We start from the raw sequence: 16,667 nt of genomic DNA on the forward strand, positions 1-16,667 counted from the left end.
TGCTGTCACCTGAGTTTTTGATCTTAGCCATTCTGACTGGTGTGAGGTGAAATCTCAGGGTTGTTTTGATTTGCATTTCTCTGATGGCTAAGGATGTTGAACATTTCTTTAGGTGTTTCTCAGCCATTCGGCATTCCTCAGCTGTGAATTCTTCGTTTAGCTCTGAACCCCATTTTTTAATAGGGTTATTTGTCTCCCTGCAGTCTAACTTCGTGAGTTCTTTGTGTATCTGTTGTAGGATTGGTAAAGATCTTTTCCCAATCTGTTGGTTGCCGTTTTGTTCTAACAACAGTGTCCTTTGCCTTACAGAAGCTTTGCAGTTTTATGAGATCCCATTTGTCGATTCTTGATCTTAGAGATAAGCCATTGGTGTTTTGTTCAGGAAATTTTTTCCAGTGCCCATGTGTTCGAGATGCTTCCCCACTTTTTCTTCTATTAGTTTGAGTGTATCTGGTTTGATGTGGAGGTCCTTGATCCACTTGGACTTAAGCTTTGTACAGGGTGATAAGCATGGATCGATCTGCATTCTTCTACATGTTGACCTCCAGTTGAACCAGCACCATTTGCTGAAAATACTATCTTTTTTCCATTTGATGGTTTTGGCTCCTTTGTCAAAAATCAAGTGCCCATAGGTGTGTGGGTTCATTTCTGGGTCTTCAATTCTGTTCCATTGGTCTATCTGTCTGTCTCTGTACCAATACCATGCAGTTTTTATCACTATTGCTCTGTAATATTGCTTGAGTTCAGGGATAGTGATTCCACCAGAAATCCTTTTATAATTAAGGATAGTTTAAGCTATCCTGGGTTTTTTGTTATTCCAGATGAATTTGCAAATTGTTCTGTCTAACTCTCTGAAGAATTGGATTGGTATTTTGATGGGGATTGCATTGAATCTGTAGATCGCTTTTGGTAAAATGGCCATATTTACTATATTAATCCTGCCAAACACCAGATATAATTAAAGGGGAAAGTCCGTTTTTATTTTTAAAGAAAATGAATGCTTTTTAAAGATGAGCATTTAGATTATGTCTATATCGCATATTGGGTAAAGAATGGAGAAATGGCTCAGTAGAAGAGCATAGACTTGACTCAAGAAGATTTGAGCCCACAACCACCTGTAACTCTGACTCCCAAGGGAACCGGCACCTCTGGCCTTCTCAGCCATTTACACTTTTACATCCATGAAGGACATGGGGGCAGACACACACTTGCACACATATAACTGAAAATCTTAGAAGAATAAACATGACTAAATACAATGCACAGGAAGCAGGAGAGAAATCAAAGGAAGTCAAAACCATATCCCATTATGAAGAGGAAGAATAATTTTATGAGATATCAGATTTGAGTCAATTCCTGAAGAATGGGTAAGTTTGGATAAAAATGGAATTAAGCTATAAAGAAGTAGAAAAAACAGAATTTGCTAATGTGGCTGGAGAAATGTTTAAGAGTTCCTGCTTACAGAGGACTTGAGTTCGATTCCCAGCACCCACACTGGATAGCTTGCAACTGCAGCTCCAAGAGATCCAAGGCCTTCTGACTTCTGTCACCACATACATTCATATACTCATAGACACATACACATAAATCTGTAATAGTAAATCTTTAGAGCTAGACAGAGATGCAGTTAAAAACACTTGCTGTTCTTGCAGAGGACATAGGTTTGGTTCCCAGCACCCACGTGGCATGTCATGGCCATCCTTCCAGTCCACGGGAGCCAGCGTCTTTTGGACTCTACAGACACTGGACAGACACTGGTCATGACAAAGTGAACATTATGTACATGCAAGCAAAACTCTCACACACAGTTTTTTTCTTTAAAAACAAAGAAACAATAAGGTGGTCTTTTATGAGGTAAGAGTTGTGTATGAGACAGAAGACAAATTGTTAGGGATAGATGGTGATGCTGTAGACAGCCTGACGATTTTGTATAGTCACCTGAAGGGTTTGCGAGACACAGATTGCTAGCCTCTACCTGTAGAATTTCTCATTCAGTTGGTCTAGGATGGGCCCAATAACTTAACCACCTTCTCTCCTATACTTTATTTTTTTCTATTCTGTAGATAGAACCCAGGGCTTTGCAATGCTAGGCAAATATTGTATCACTAGCTAAATTCCATTATCATTTCTAACAGTTCCCTGGGCCTACACAGTACACATAGAAAAATCTCTAATCTGAGTCTTGATGAGTTTGAAATTCATGCAAAGGTTGCTTAAAATTTATTTTTCTTGTACCTTACTATGAAGTACTCATTCATAATTACTAGCTATTGATTAAATGTAATTCTTTTTTGATATTTTTCCCCTTTGAAAGAACTAAGGATCCCATTTTAGTTCTGATTTTTAAGATTTATTGTGGTTTTGGGGTTTTTTGTTTTGTTTTTTCAGTTTAGCCCCACTCCTTTCTAACCTGGGTTCAGATGGGAATATGAAGCAGAGAGCTGAGACATTCATGCAGCTGCCTCCTCCCCCAGCCCCTGGGGGGTCTGACCTGGACCTAGTGGAGGCAGAGGTAGTAGCTGAGCTCCTCAGGGGAAAAGGACCTAGCTAGGGTTCCTGTGTAAATGTTATTGTATCATTTTAGGCTTTTCAAATATATTTTATAGTTTCTAATTTTTTAGCTTCATGTTTAAAGGGATATGTGCAAAAACTGAGTTTCTCTGTATTTTGCTTAGAATTTCAGACACAGTAGTAATTAATATATGTAAAGTCTTCCTTTTTTGATATGAAAGTAGGTAATGATTTGCATGCTTACACCTGAGGCAGATCACCCCAATCACATGCATATCTCTTCCTACCCTACAGCTCTGCTTACAAAAGCAGCATGCATGACTGTATTTCTTATGGAAAAGCTTCTAGATCTTGTATACCTGTGGAAGGTGGTAGGCACCCTCACGAGGCATATGTAGTTTTGGAGACTGTTGAGGTACACTGTGTAGACACTTATCCTTAGTACGAACACAGAGATTTGGAAGGATTGGTTATTGGTTGTTTTTGTTTTGTTTTTAATTTTTATTTTCTGTGTTTTTCTTCCTGCCTTATTCGTCATACTGGTGTTTTTGTCTCTTCAGCTGCTCAAGGATTGTATTGCCTGATGTAATCTTACAGCGGGTCACTCAAAGGGAGTGTCAACATCTCCATTTCCTTGAGATGTTTAAAGTCCAAACAAGCAAATAGTAGCTGCATAGAACCCACAACCAGTTTGAGGCCTCAGATAATAACTCCAGGTAGAATAATTCTGGAAAATAACTCTTAGGCTACCATTTTCTCTAAAATCCTTTTTATTTACACAACTTATAAAGGATCAACAATCTGGCTCCATTAGTTCGTTGAAATGTAGATCAGGGTTTAGATGATAGATTCATCTTTTTACTGATTCTAATTCTAGATTTTTTTCTATCTTTAATTTCTTTTATAAGGTCATTATTTCTCCTTATATTTATTATTTCTCCCCTAACATAGGACAAGGATAAATACCAGTTTGGTAAGACAAAGATCTTTTTTCGTGCTGGTCAAGTGGCCTATCTAGAAAAATTGAGGGCTGACAAACTGAGGGCGGCCTGCATCCGGATCCAGAAGACGATTCGTGGGTGGCTGCTGAGGAAGAGATACCTGTGTATGCAGAGGGCAGCCATCACAGTGCAGCGATACGTGCGTGGCTATCAGGCTCGATGGTGGGTCTCCTTATGGCCTCATGGGCCTCCTCTAGCGCATGGTCCACTCTTGGACAGGTCCCAGTGAGAAGATAGTGTCACAGTCACTGTTAGTTTCAAAGCTTAGCAAATTAGCTCACAAGACAATTTAAAAGAGTAAATTCTTACGTAGATTTATGATAGTAAAGATTTGAATTGCTACCGACTTAGGTCCTTAGAATTTGTACACCTTCTACTTTAACATGGAGCTTGAAGAAATTGTATGTAAATTAAAAGAACCACGAATATGAGACAGATAATCTTGTCTCTACTGAGAGCAATTAACTAAGAAAATTCTAGCAAAAAATCATATTTCAGTATGAAATAATGAAATACATAGAGGTACAAGTGAAAGTGAATTAATGGTGAAGCACGTATACTCAGATTCAGGAAAAGATGTTACTTGAAAAGTGATCTACAATAACAGTAAGGTAAGTTTGGAATTACAGTGTGCATCAGTTTGCTGTGTGAAGGGAACTACGATCCTGTCCTAGAAAGAGGAAAGTGTTATGAACTTCTTTTCTTTTCTGTAAAATGTGGCAATATGGGACATCCTGCTTTTCAAAATTAGGGAAACCCCAATGAGAAAGTAGTTCAGAAGCTACACATTGCTGAACACACGTGAGCATAAGTGCTTATCTTGGTGAATATTAGAATACAGTGAGGTTCTTCTCGGGATACCTAAGACACTGACATTGACGGTTCGCAGTCCTGGTGAGTGACAGTGCACCACTCTTGTCTTTGGGCAGCTATGCTAAGTTTCTGCGCAGAACCAAGGCAGCAACCACCATTCAGAAGTACTGGCGCATGTATGTGGTCCGCAGGAAGTACAAGATTAGACGAGCTGCCACCATTGTTCTTCAGTCTTATTTGAGAGGCTACTTGGCAAGAAATAGGTATCGCAAGGTAAGACACTGTTCTCAAGGCTGTTCATGCATTCCAGCAATACTAATCACATTCTCCATCTGTACTTAGTGCCATCTAGATGGCTGTGGGCAAAGAAGCCATGTAGACAACACAGAAGAAAATATACGTCCCATTTCCGTTTGTCTGTACAGCTTTTAAAGTTGAATAAGTGAATGTGAAACGAAAATCACAAACTTGGTTGCTAAAAACAATCGTGCTTATTTTCTCAGCCTTCTGGAGGCCAAAAGTCCAGAACCACTGGACTATAATCAGGATATCAGCAGTATCACATTCCCTAAAAGCCCAAAATATAAGCATTCATCGTTCCTCCCAGTGGTGGCCTACAATCCCGCACCTGTGACCACATTGCTTCTATCTCTGCTCTATCTTTATATCATCTGTCTCTTATGAAACAATGATGGGGCTGGTTAGATCCCCAGAACCCACAGCATGGAAGGAAACAATCAGCCGACAAGTATGTTCCCCCACAAAATAATTGTTTTTAAAGATTTTTTTAAATTATGGTATTTAGATCCCACCTTCATAATCCAGGATAACATCCCCATCTCAAGATCTTTAACCTAGTCATATCTGTGAAGTCCCTTTTTCCAAATAAGATCACAATTACAAGTTCTAGGTATTAGGACTTTATTGGGGACCATTATTCAGACAGATATAGAGAGATAAGCTACACAAATAGGTTAAATATATGACAGAAGATAAACCTAAGGAGAAAAACTTAGAAAAATTCATTATGGTGAAGAGGAAATAGATATATTTGTATGTTTAAAGTTATATTGACTAGAATGTGGTACGTCTTTAATTCAGTGTGTGTGTGTGTGTGTGTGTGTGTGTGTGTGTGTGTGTGTGTGTGTGTGCAAGTTGTACATACATATGTAGAGACCAGAGCAGGACTTCAGTTACCTTGAGACAGTGTCTCTCACTAAACCCGAAGCTCATTGTCTTGGCCAGGCTAGTCAGCCCGCACGCAAACTCCCAAGATCAGCTTGTCACCATCTCCCAGTTCTGGGGTTATGGAGATAAGTGTCTATTCTTGGGTTTTTATGTGGGTGCTGGGGATTCACACAAAGATCCTCCTGTTTGTATAGCAAGCAATTCTTATGCACTAAGCCATCCTCCAAGCCTCACAAATCTTTTTTGCATGTGGCACCAGGGTTGAATTCAAGACTGCATGCATAATAACCATGCACTTGTCTACTAAGCCACACTCTGTCCTCAAAGTGACCTTTGTATCTTAGAATAATTGATGTTACTCTGTAGATCAGAGATCACCAACGAATCTTTTTAAAAACATGTGTGTGTGTGTATGTATGTATTAAAAAGACTATCATGACTTTATGTTACATTTTCTTGCTTTTAGCTTTCTCTTTTAAACTCTGTTCCTTTACCTTGGCATCCGTAACAGATTCCTGCTGCATTCAAAACAGCAGCAATAGGAAATCCTAGAATGATACACCTGAAATGTGGCCAACAAGTACATCATCAACTTTAGGCTGAGGAAGGTGGCACACACCTTTAATCCCAGCACTAAATGGGCAGAGGCAGTTGGATCTCCATAGTTTTGAGGCTAGCCTGGTCTACAACCAGACCAACCAGGGCTACCTAGAGAGACCCTATCTCAAACAAACAAAAACAATGTCACCTCCTGTGTTCAAGGGTGGAGTCAATAAGTCATTAATAACCTTTCACTATATCAGCCAACTTACTGGCTGTCCCCATGACCTCATGTACCAACTTAGCACACAGAGACTCAGTGCAGTGGCAAAATCTATTTTAATAACACATAGTTCATAAAGTACCTAGTTTTTAGTTTTATAAGACCTCCTACCAGCAGAAATCATATACCAGTAAAGAAACTGATGCATTTTTTTGTGTTCTTCATAGAACTTTTTTCTTTTGGCAATCTGGTATTTTTTTATTTAGATTGCTTCCAATTCTGTTTTGTTAGTAGTTGTGTGTGTGTGTGTGTGTGTGTGTGTGTGTGTGTGTGTGTGTGTCCCCACACACACAATAAAATGTAATTAGAAAAGTGGACATTGAAAGTTTATTTGGAATTTGGAAAGGACTATACTGATATATTGAGATATTGCCTTTATATTTCTATGATTTATAATCCACATAAGAACACAGTTGATTTAATTTTTTCTTCCTCTCGAGGTATGGATTCTCAATTTGACACACTTAGGCAGATAGACTTGAACTTTGAGTCTAGTCTAGAGTCTCAGGTTATCTTCCTTTTTCTGCAGATACTCCGTGAGCACAAAGCAGTCATCATTCAGAAACGTGTCCGTGGCTGGCTGGCTCGTACACATTATAAGAGGACCATGAAAGCCATCATCTACCTTCAATGCTGCTTCCGGCGGATGATGGCCAAGCGTGAGCTGAAGAAACTCAAAATTGAGGCTCGCTCTGTGGAACGCTACAAGAAGCTCCATATTGGCATGGAAAACAAGATTATGCAGCTGCAACGCAAAGTGGATGAGCAGGTGGTTTAAAGGAGCCCTGAAGCTAGAGCACATCGAAGGGATCCACTGGGGTTGTTCTTAGTTGCGTGAGTCTCAGGGACAGACAGGATCTTTTTAACACAGCCTACTCCACACCTGTTTGATCTTGAGTCACATTGTAATTTATACTTTGCAGACCTCTTTCACCACTTCTCTGTTTGTGCGCACTCTCCAACAGTTGTTTGGCACTGCAGTGGCAGGAGAAGCAGGAAAATGTCCGTGTGTCTGTGAAGCCCACAGTCTGTTTGCAGAGAGGAAATTCTATTGCTTAGCAGTAGTTACTAAGTAGTATTCTAGCACATGCAAATGATCTAAAGGTAACTAAGAATGTCTATGGAAGAGATAAGGACAGCAAGGGGACAAGGCCCACAATGAAATAGGATTCATGGATTCTCTAAATGCAATGAGAAATTTGAGATTTGTGAGGAACTGCTTTATCACTCTTATTCATCTTCTATCTAGTATGTGGCTTATTTTTTATTAGCCCCAAGTTCTGACCTGTGGTAGGTAGATAGTATCACTTAGCTAAATCTCAGGTCTTAAGCTAAGCATAGTGGCTTAAGCCTGTATTCTAGGTATGGAGGAGGCTGAGTGGAGAACTGCCTCCATGAAAGTGCTAGGAATTGAAGCAAATTTCCTGTAAGAGCAGCTAGTGTCCTTAATCAGTGAGCCATTCTCTCTAGCCCCTCCCCTTTACTTCTGGATTAAAAATTAGGAAATTTTGGGACTGGAGGGATGGTTAAGAACGTTCCAGAGTCCTCTGAGTTCAGCTTTCAGCTCCCTTTAGTGTCATGTAAAACTGTACTCCAAAGGGATTTGATGCCCTCTTCTGGTGTGGAGATGTGCATACAGACAAAACACCCATATACATAAAGTACGTAAGTAAATAAATCTTTACAAAATAATTAGGAATGTAAGAGTTTACTGCGAAACTTGTGATTATGAGAAAATCAAATTTTTGTTGTATATTATATAAAACAGAATTAATTGCTCTGTGTTGTTCTTTTTTGTGTAATGAAGAAACCATTTGTTAGATTATGGAAGCCAAGCAGGTAGAAACTAATACCATATCCTTATCTACTTACACTAAGGAAGTGTGTTGCCATTCTGTCCTGGTTCTGATGTTCAATGTGGTTTTGTTGGTTTTTGTTTTTGTTTTTTAAGACAGGGTCCCACTCTTTAGACCAGGCTGGCCCTTGAACTCACAAAGATCTACCTGCCTCTGCCTCCCAAGTGCTAGGATTAAAGGAGTGTGCCACCACACCCAGCTCAATGTTGTTTTTAATGCAGGGTTATATTATGATCATTTTAGTACAGCAATTTTGGCCATCTTGATGCTATGATGATGTATTAAAATTTATAGCTGGAATATCATGGCATAACCAGCCTTTAATCCAAGCACTTCAGACTGAGACAGAGGCAGGTGGATCTTTATGAGTGTGAGGCCAGCCTGGTCTACAAGGTAAGTTCCAGGTCAGCCTGGGTTACATAGTGAGATCTTTTTTTTTTTTTTTTTTTTTTTTGGTTCTTTTTTTTCGGAGCTGGGGATCGAACCCAGGGCCTTGCGCTTCCTAGGTAAGCGCTCTACCACTGAGCTAAATCCCCAGCCCCACATAGTGAGATCTTGTCTTGAAAACAGAATCCATAAGACTTGTTGGTACACACCTAAAATCTGAGGATCATGAGTTAGAGGCTTTGGGGTTGCATAATGAGTTTAGCTAGACTAAATAGTAAGACCCACTCTCCAAAACAAAACAGTAAAACCTAGATGGATATAATTAATGGGCATGGTAACCTCACTGCATACATTTGGTCATTCATACTATTAATAGTTACTTATTGTTACTAATGTCTGTATTTTAAGAATAAAGACTACAAATGCCTCATGGAGAAACTGACCAATCTAGAAGGAGTATACAACTCTGAGACTGAAAAACTACGAAATGATGTAGAACGTCTTCAGCTAAGCGAGGAGGAAGCTAAGGTTGCCACTGGGAGAGTGCTTAGTCTGCAGGAAGAAATTGCAAAACTCCGAAAAGACCTGGAACAAACTCGATCGGAGAAAAAGTCCATTGAAGAACGAGCAGATAAATACAAACAAGAAACTGAGCAGGTAGGAAACAGTATTCCTATCCCCGTTGCCCCATGCAGCAAAGTAAATGCCATCATCCTGACCTAGTCCATGTGAGTCTATATTCATTTTAATCAAAGACATATTGCAAATTTTATTGGGCTTACTGTTTATACCAATGTTTCCCAAATACCTCTGCCCCATGATCAACAAGTAGGCTGGAGTCTTGGGCTAGAACATTTAACTCTAGTAAGAATAGAGACAAAGTAATGTTTCAACAGTGCAATTAATATCTATGTACCTACCTTGGTTAGGATTTTATTGCTGTGAAGAGACACCATAACCAAGATAGCTCTTACAAAAAGAAGACATTTAATTGGGGCTGACTTCCAGTTTCAGAGGTTTAGTCCATTATCATGGTGGCAGGAAGCATGGCAGCATCCAAGCAGACATGGTGCCAGAAGAGTCGGGAGTCCTACATCTTGATCCAAAGGCAGCCAGGAAGAGACTGGCTTCCAGGTGACAGCCAGCAGTAGGGTCTCTCTTCTGTACTGGGCAGAGCTTGAGCACTGGGAGCCCTCAAAGCCTGCCTGCACAGTGACACACTTCTTCTATATCTATCTGTATATTCATATATCTTAATTCTTTTGAGACAAGGTCTTACTATGTAGAACTAAATGCCCTTGATTTACTGTATAGATAGATCAAGTCAGTATCAAACGCATAGAGATCGACCTCCTCTGCCTCCCAGGTGCTGGGATTGAAGGCATGCACCAGTATGCCTCACCCCAGTTTTCTTAACTTCTTAAGCATGCAGTTATATGGAAATAAATATATCAATATCGTTCTAAAGCCAATATTTATTTAAGCATCAAAATTAAAAATGTTTCCATTACTATGAAATTCTTAGAAGGTATCACATAGAAAATATCTCTTATAAATATGGAAGTATCAGAAAGCACTAGTGAATTTCTAAAGCTAGAAAGCTTTCACACAGTGGAAGCAAACAGCGTCTTCAGGACATCACATTACTACTGCACTCATGAAAACCCAGCAGCTACCTACACAGATGGGCCAGTCAACACTCGGCATAGGTCAGGGAGACTCTCACAAGACTCTACCCATAGCTCAGGAGCTGTTGACTGTTGATGTCTATGGGGAGAGGGAGAATCAGTTTTCATCTGGGTGAGGCCCCTGGTAGGTTGCCCACAGTGCAGTGACTTGGCCCCACACCCATCTTTATAAAAAAGAAAGAACAAGAAGTTTAAAGAGGGTTGCTAGGGATGGGATCCAAGAAGAGTAGCACTTGGTAAAAATTCATTGTATACATAAATGAAATTCTCAAAATAAATAAAAATGATTATATTTTTTAAAGATTTCATGGGTTTGGAGAGATGCCTCAGCTGTTAAGTGTGTCTCTTGCCCTTTCAGAGGACAGGAGTTTAGTTCCTAGACTACACATCTGTAATTCCAGCTCTAGGGGATTCAGCACTCTTTTCTGGCTATGGATACACCACACATACATATAAACATTATTTTTAAGGACTCATATCCCTGTCTCTTCGATCTGCCCATTTGAATGGCCATGTTCTGGAGGTACAGTGAAAAGGTGTTTGATGACTAATCTTAGTTGTCGACTTATCATACTGGAGAGAAGGAGTCTCAAAGAATTGCCTTTATCAGAGTTTCCTTGACCATATCTGTGAGGTGCTTTCTCAGTTGCTGGCTGACACTGGGAGGGTCCAGGCCATTGTGAATGGTACATCCCTAGGCATGTGGGCTATATAAGAAAGCTAGCTGAGCGTGAGCTAGGAGCAAGCTTAAATCCAAGACTTCTTCAAAATCCTGCCTCGCTTCCCTGCTAATGGACGGGACCTGGGCATGTAAGATGGGATAGACCCTTTCCTCCCCAAGTTGTCTCTGCTGAGAGCGTTCCGTCACACGAGAACATGACTTTGAGAGCAGATGTCTACTAGATGCTATCCAGATGCTAAGTGTTCACAGCACCAAGTCAAACACGCACCATCACAGTCCTTGTCCTCCAAGATGTTCAATCTACTGGAGAAGACAAAAATAAGGCATTCATAGGACTTAAAGAGATGAATGCAGAATCTTGCAACAGCCCAGAGAAAAGGCCTCTTTGGAGGTGGTTTTCCTGAAGTTTCTCTGGAGAGAGTAAATTTGAAACAAGAGTGACAGGTGACAAGACATAAGTAGGTAAAATCATGAGGTACAAAGTCAGTGACTGTTGTATGGGACATCTCTGTCTGCTGCAGCCATCTCAGCTGGGTTTTTCATTTCATAGCTGGTGTCAAACTTGAAGGAAGAAAACACTCTGCTGAAGCAGGAAAAGGAGACCCTCAATCACCTCATGGTGGAGCAGGCTAAGGAGATGACAGGTATGGTTTGTGTGATCGCAACCTAACATACAACGAACTCCAAACCTAGATTTTGTGAGTTTGACATTATGTTATCAGTTACAGTATTGCTTAAAGCTGAAATAAGTTTTAAAACTTTTGGCTATCATCTGTACACTTACAAGCAAGAGTCCCAAATATTTTAATAAAATTAGTGAACTTGCAAACTCTGGTTTTTGTGTGCCAATATGAAATTACATTCAGTAATATCATATGTAGCTTTTTCCAATTTTGCCTTATATGTATAATTTTAATTTATAGGATTCTGTTGATTTAATAAGAATTCTTGAGCTAATTTGTGGATAGATATGTTTATGTGTTTTTTTACATAAGTACACACAAACATACATCTGTGCATTTGGTTTTTTAGTCCAGACTGGCTTTGAACGTGTAGTCTTCCTGCTTTACCCTTCCAAATGTGCCTCCACATCTGACTATTTGTATATTTTCAAACTGACATAATTGTAAATATTTATAAGAACATATAATTATTTGGTACATATATAGTATGTTTAATGATCAAATCAAAATAATATTTTCATTTCTTCAAAATCTGTCATTTCTACTTGTGGGGATCCTTCTCATTCTTCTCGGCTGTATTTTGGGGTCTTTATCCATCTTCTCTCAAATACCCCTCCACCCCCGACTCCCCACCCTGGCTTTCCCAGTCCCTGATGACCATTTTTCCAAATTCTCTTCTATCAGATTAAAGCATCTTTAATGAGTAAGAACATACACTGTCCTGGGCCTGACTTAATGATATTTTACTAAACAATTAGTGTCATCCTCCTAAGTTCATCTCTCTTTGCTACCAAACTAAAACTGAAAGCTAATTTTTAAAATAAAGAACTAAGTAAATATGTATATTTATTCTTTGATTATGGAGTTGATTAAAATGTTCATAAATAAAAGGAATCCCTCAGATTGGTTTGTGGGCACGTCTCTTGTGAAGCACTCTCTTAATTGCTAACTGCTATAGGAGGGCCCAGCCCACTGTGGGTGTCTCCATTCCTAGGCGGGTAGATGTGGGCTATATAAACATTGGTAGCTGAGTGTGAGCCTGTAAGCAAGCCAGTGAGCAATGTGGTTTCTGCTTCAGTTCCTACTTCTGAGTTCTTGCGTGAGCTCCTGCCCTCATGTGCCTTGAAAATGGACTGTAACCTGTAAGGTAAAGAAAATTCTTTACTCTCTGTTTTATCACGGTGGCAGATGGAGGCATTCTGAAAGTAATCCAGAGTAAAGATTGGAAAGATTGTAAGGAATGACTGGAAAGTTTCCCTTAAGATCATGGTGATAAGAACTTTCTGTACTTTCCTTCACATGATCTCTTCCCTCCAAATAGAGGAACAAGAAGAAATCCTGAAATACTTAACTAAAAAACAAAGTGAAAACAAGATACCAGAAGAAAATGTTAAAAGAGACAAGAGGGAAAGTATGGAAAGAAGGCTTCTTGGATATAGCCTGTCAGGGAAGGATCCAGAATGATGAAAACATTTCTAGGAAAATATACAGTGTTTTTTTAAAATTAACCCTAAGGGTGAAGTAAGAATGGATTTGTCTAGAAAATTTTGTTGGAAGACTTGGACTAGCTTCTACAAACTAGTGGGAATCAAGGACAACTTAGAGTGTCTTGGGAAATTTTTCTCATTCATTAATTTACAAATTATGGAGTCCCTCTCCTAGGAAGGCACTGTGGGGCGCATCGGGGGGTAGCAGTGACAGGGTTCTTGCATCCTTCCTCATAGAGCTGGAAGAGAGTTAAACGATAGAGCAATAGAAGCAGGTAGGGAGGTTAGAGAGCAACCTACAAGAATACAAGGAGTGCATGGTAGGAAACCTGATACTGCAAAAGTAACTGGTTGAGTTACTAGGTTATAATATACAGCTTCTTTTATAGAACTTTTTTTTTAATTTAAGTCTATGTGGAAAAATAATTTTAAATTCCAAGTTTTCCTTTTCCATCCCTGGCTTCGAAATGATGACTCTGAGACTAATTATTTATTAGTAAATGCTCAGGCCATAAGCTTTGGTTCATTCTCTAACTAGCGCATAACTAACTTAACCCATACAAACCTTTTTTTGTCTACCATGTGGTTAGTTCCCTACCATGTGACTGGTTAGTTCCCTCTCTTCAGTCCTGCCTCACTTCTCTCTCAGTGTCTCCCTGGCTTCATATACCTGTCTCTCATGGCTCTCTTCACATCTCTCTTTTATCTCTTACTATTTCCTAGAATCCTTTCTCTTCCTGCCAATGTCTCACCTTATATTTCCTGCCTTAGCTCATTGGACATTGGCTTTTTATTGACAGGTGCTGTTTATAAGTGATTCTCATTATACTTCTGCATATGGGTGTTTTGTCTCCATTTACACCTATTTACCATTGTATATGCCTAGTGTCTGTGGTGGTCAGAAGAGAGTGCTGGAGTCCCTAGAACTGGAGTTACAAATTGAAAGCCACCATGTGGGTGCTGGGAATAAACCTAGGTCTTCTGGAAGAAAGCCAGTACTCCTCACTGCCAAGTCCCCACACATAGCTTCTCTACTTTTTATTACCTGCAGTCAGTGGCTAAACTCTGAATTCTAGACTATGTCCAGCTAAAAGCAAAGCTACTGGCAGAAAAGGCAGAGTGAGGTGGGTAACTGGAAAAGTTAGGGTTCCTTGAACAGGAAGTAAATAGCACAATGAACAGTGCCTAAGCAGTCAAGTTAGAAGTGGAGGGTAACAGATGACAGAGTTCAGGGTGCTAGAAGAGTATATGACAGAACCATGGGATGACACACAACAGAAACTATAGAGCAGGAAGGCTAAGTTCCTTAAAAGACACCATTCTGCTAAAGAATGGCTTTTTGAATCATTATTTGGCCAATATAATTTATGAGTATCACAGTTAATAAGATGGCTCATCACCAGGCTAAATTCAGTCCCAGAGGCACATGATAGATGAAGAGAATTGATTCCCTTAAGTTGTCCTCTGGCCCCCACATGTATTCTGTGAGACACACACACACAATAAAAATATTTTATTGGATTTTATGAATAGCCTAAAACAACAATATTGTAATAAAAATATATGTGCCACTGCTTTAGTTTATGAATACTACTGCTTTGTTTTGTTTTATTATTACTTACTAGAAAAGTATGTAGTGGAAGTTTATCCAGAATCTCTTTTTTTTTTTTATTAACTTGAGTATTTCTTATTTACATTTCGAGTGTTATTCCCTTTCCCGGTTTACAGGCCAACATCCCCCTCCCCCCTCCCCTTCTATCTGAGTGTTCCCCTCCCCATCCTCCCCCCCCATTGCCGCCCTCCCCCCAACAGTCTAGTTCACTGGGGGTTCAGTCTTAGCAGGACCCAGGGCTTCCCCTTCCACTGGTGCTCTTACTAGGATATTCATTGCTACCTATGAGGTCAGAGTCCAGGGTCAGTCCATGTATAGTCTTTAGGTAGTGGCTTAGTCCCCGGAGGCTCTGGTTGCTTGGCATTGTTGTACATATGGGGTCTCAAGCCCCTTCAAGCTCTTCCAGTTCTTTCTCTGATTCCTTCAACGGGGGTCCTATTCTCAGTTCAGTGGTTTGCTGCTGGCATTCGCCTCTGTATTTGCTGTATTCTGGCTGTGTCTCTCAGGAGCGATCTACATCCGGCTCCTGTCGGCCTGCACTTCTTTGCTTCATCCATCTTGTCTAATTGGATGGCTGTATATGTGTGGGCCACATGTGGGGCAGGCTCTGAATGGGTGTTCCTTCTGTCTCTGTTTTAATCTTTGCCTCTCTCTTCCCTGCCAAGTATCCAGAATCTCTTGTAATTTTGGTATAGTGGTACACACCCATAGTCCGAGCACTGAGGAAACTGAAGCAGGACGGACTGCATAGCTCTAGTGCCAGGTTAGGCAGGACTGCGTAGCAAGACTGTCCCTGAAAACAAACAAATAGGAATGTGTTTACTCAGGACATGAAGTACTGGGACCAAAGCTATAGTGCATGGAGAGTGCCATAGATGAGGCTGTCATAGTGATTTAACTTGGGGGTCCTGCTTCCTTCTCTCCTGTATTCACAAAATTCTCTCATAGACCTAAAACTCAAGTGCACTAAGAAACTGGAAGTCAGTGCACCTGTTTACACTCTTGAATTCTCTGGAGTCACTTTTGGATACATGCCCCCTTCCGGTTTTGAGGGAGGATTGTGTTTGTTCTGATTTGTTCTATAAAGTTTATTATAATATTGAATGGATTCCTGGGCAGTATGTCATCCTACATTGAATAAAAGATGCAATCTAAATGATAAGTAAGAATGGAATTGCTGTCATATCTGGCACAAGGGAAAGCTTTCTTTATCACCTGAGGCCAGGCACCCTGCTCAGGGGCTCTTGCTTTAGCCTCTGAGCTGCTTCTATTACACTTTGGTTTCTGGGGGGGGGGGGGCAAGCTTCTTCATCTGTCTCTGGACTACTTCAAGGGTTTTCTTTTGTCACCCTTGTGGCCTGACATGTCACCTGTCACCGTTTACCAGGCCCTGATCCTCTACATCCTCTTGTATATTTTAGAAACTATGGAGAGGAAGTTAGTAGAAGAAACAAAACAACTGGAGCTCGACCTGAATGATGAGAGGCTGAGGTATCAGAACCTCCTGAATGAGTTCAGTCGTCTGGAGGAGCGCTATGACGACCTCAAGGAAGAGATGACCCTGATGCTGGTGAGTTCAACACTCTTGTGTTGTTTTGTTTTGCTTTGTTTTTTTGAAGAGTCTTGCTGTGTAACTAGCCTTAGGATTATGAGCCTTCTATTTCTACCTCCCTTAGGATTGGAGGATTGCTGGATTGTAGGCATGTCCATGATATGTGGGTTCTACTCTTTTGTTAAATGAGAATTTTTAGTCATATAGTAAAGTCAATCCATAGAATCAGCCTCCATGCACTACATGCACCTATCACCAGTTCCCAAATAGTCAACATTTCTCTGTTTTCTCTTCTACCCACCACCATTGCATGGGTTATATTATTTAAAGTAAATCCAAGAAATAATGCAACTTTATCCATAAGTTCTTCAGTAAAGTCAAATA

General features: G+C 40.1%; 1 protein-coding gene across 6 annotated transcripts in view; it reads left to right on the forward strand.

Moving 5' to 3' along the window:
* Window positions 1–16,667, forward strand: part of Myo5a (myosin VA) — a 168,041-nt gene that overhangs the window by 94,171 nt on the left and 57,203 nt on the right. For all 6 annotated transcript variants that reach the window (XM_039080847.2, XM_039080851.2, XM_039080852.2 and 3 more), the window contains 6 exons: window positions 3,463–3,674; window positions 4,442–4,598; window positions 6,866–7,105; window positions 8,988–9,236; window positions 11,500–11,593; window positions 16,153–16,301. In XM_039080847.2, the coding sequence (XP_038936775.1) occupies window positions 3,463–3,674; window positions 4,442–4,598; window positions 6,866–7,105; window positions 8,988–9,236; window positions 11,500–11,593; window positions 16,153–16,301 (1,101 nt within the window). The remainder of the gene's footprint in view (window positions 1–3,462; window positions 3,675–4,441; window positions 4,599–6,865; window positions 7,106–8,987; window positions 9,237–11,499; window positions 11,594–16,152; window positions 16,302–16,667) is intronic.

The sequence above is a fragment of the Rattus norvegicus genome, chromosome 8, assembly GCF_036323735.1.
Source record: "Rattus norvegicus strain BN/NHsdMcwi chromosome 8, GRCr8, whole genome shotgun sequence".
NCBI lineage: Eukaryota > Metazoa > Chordata > Mammalia > Rodentia > Muridae > Rattus > Rattus norvegicus.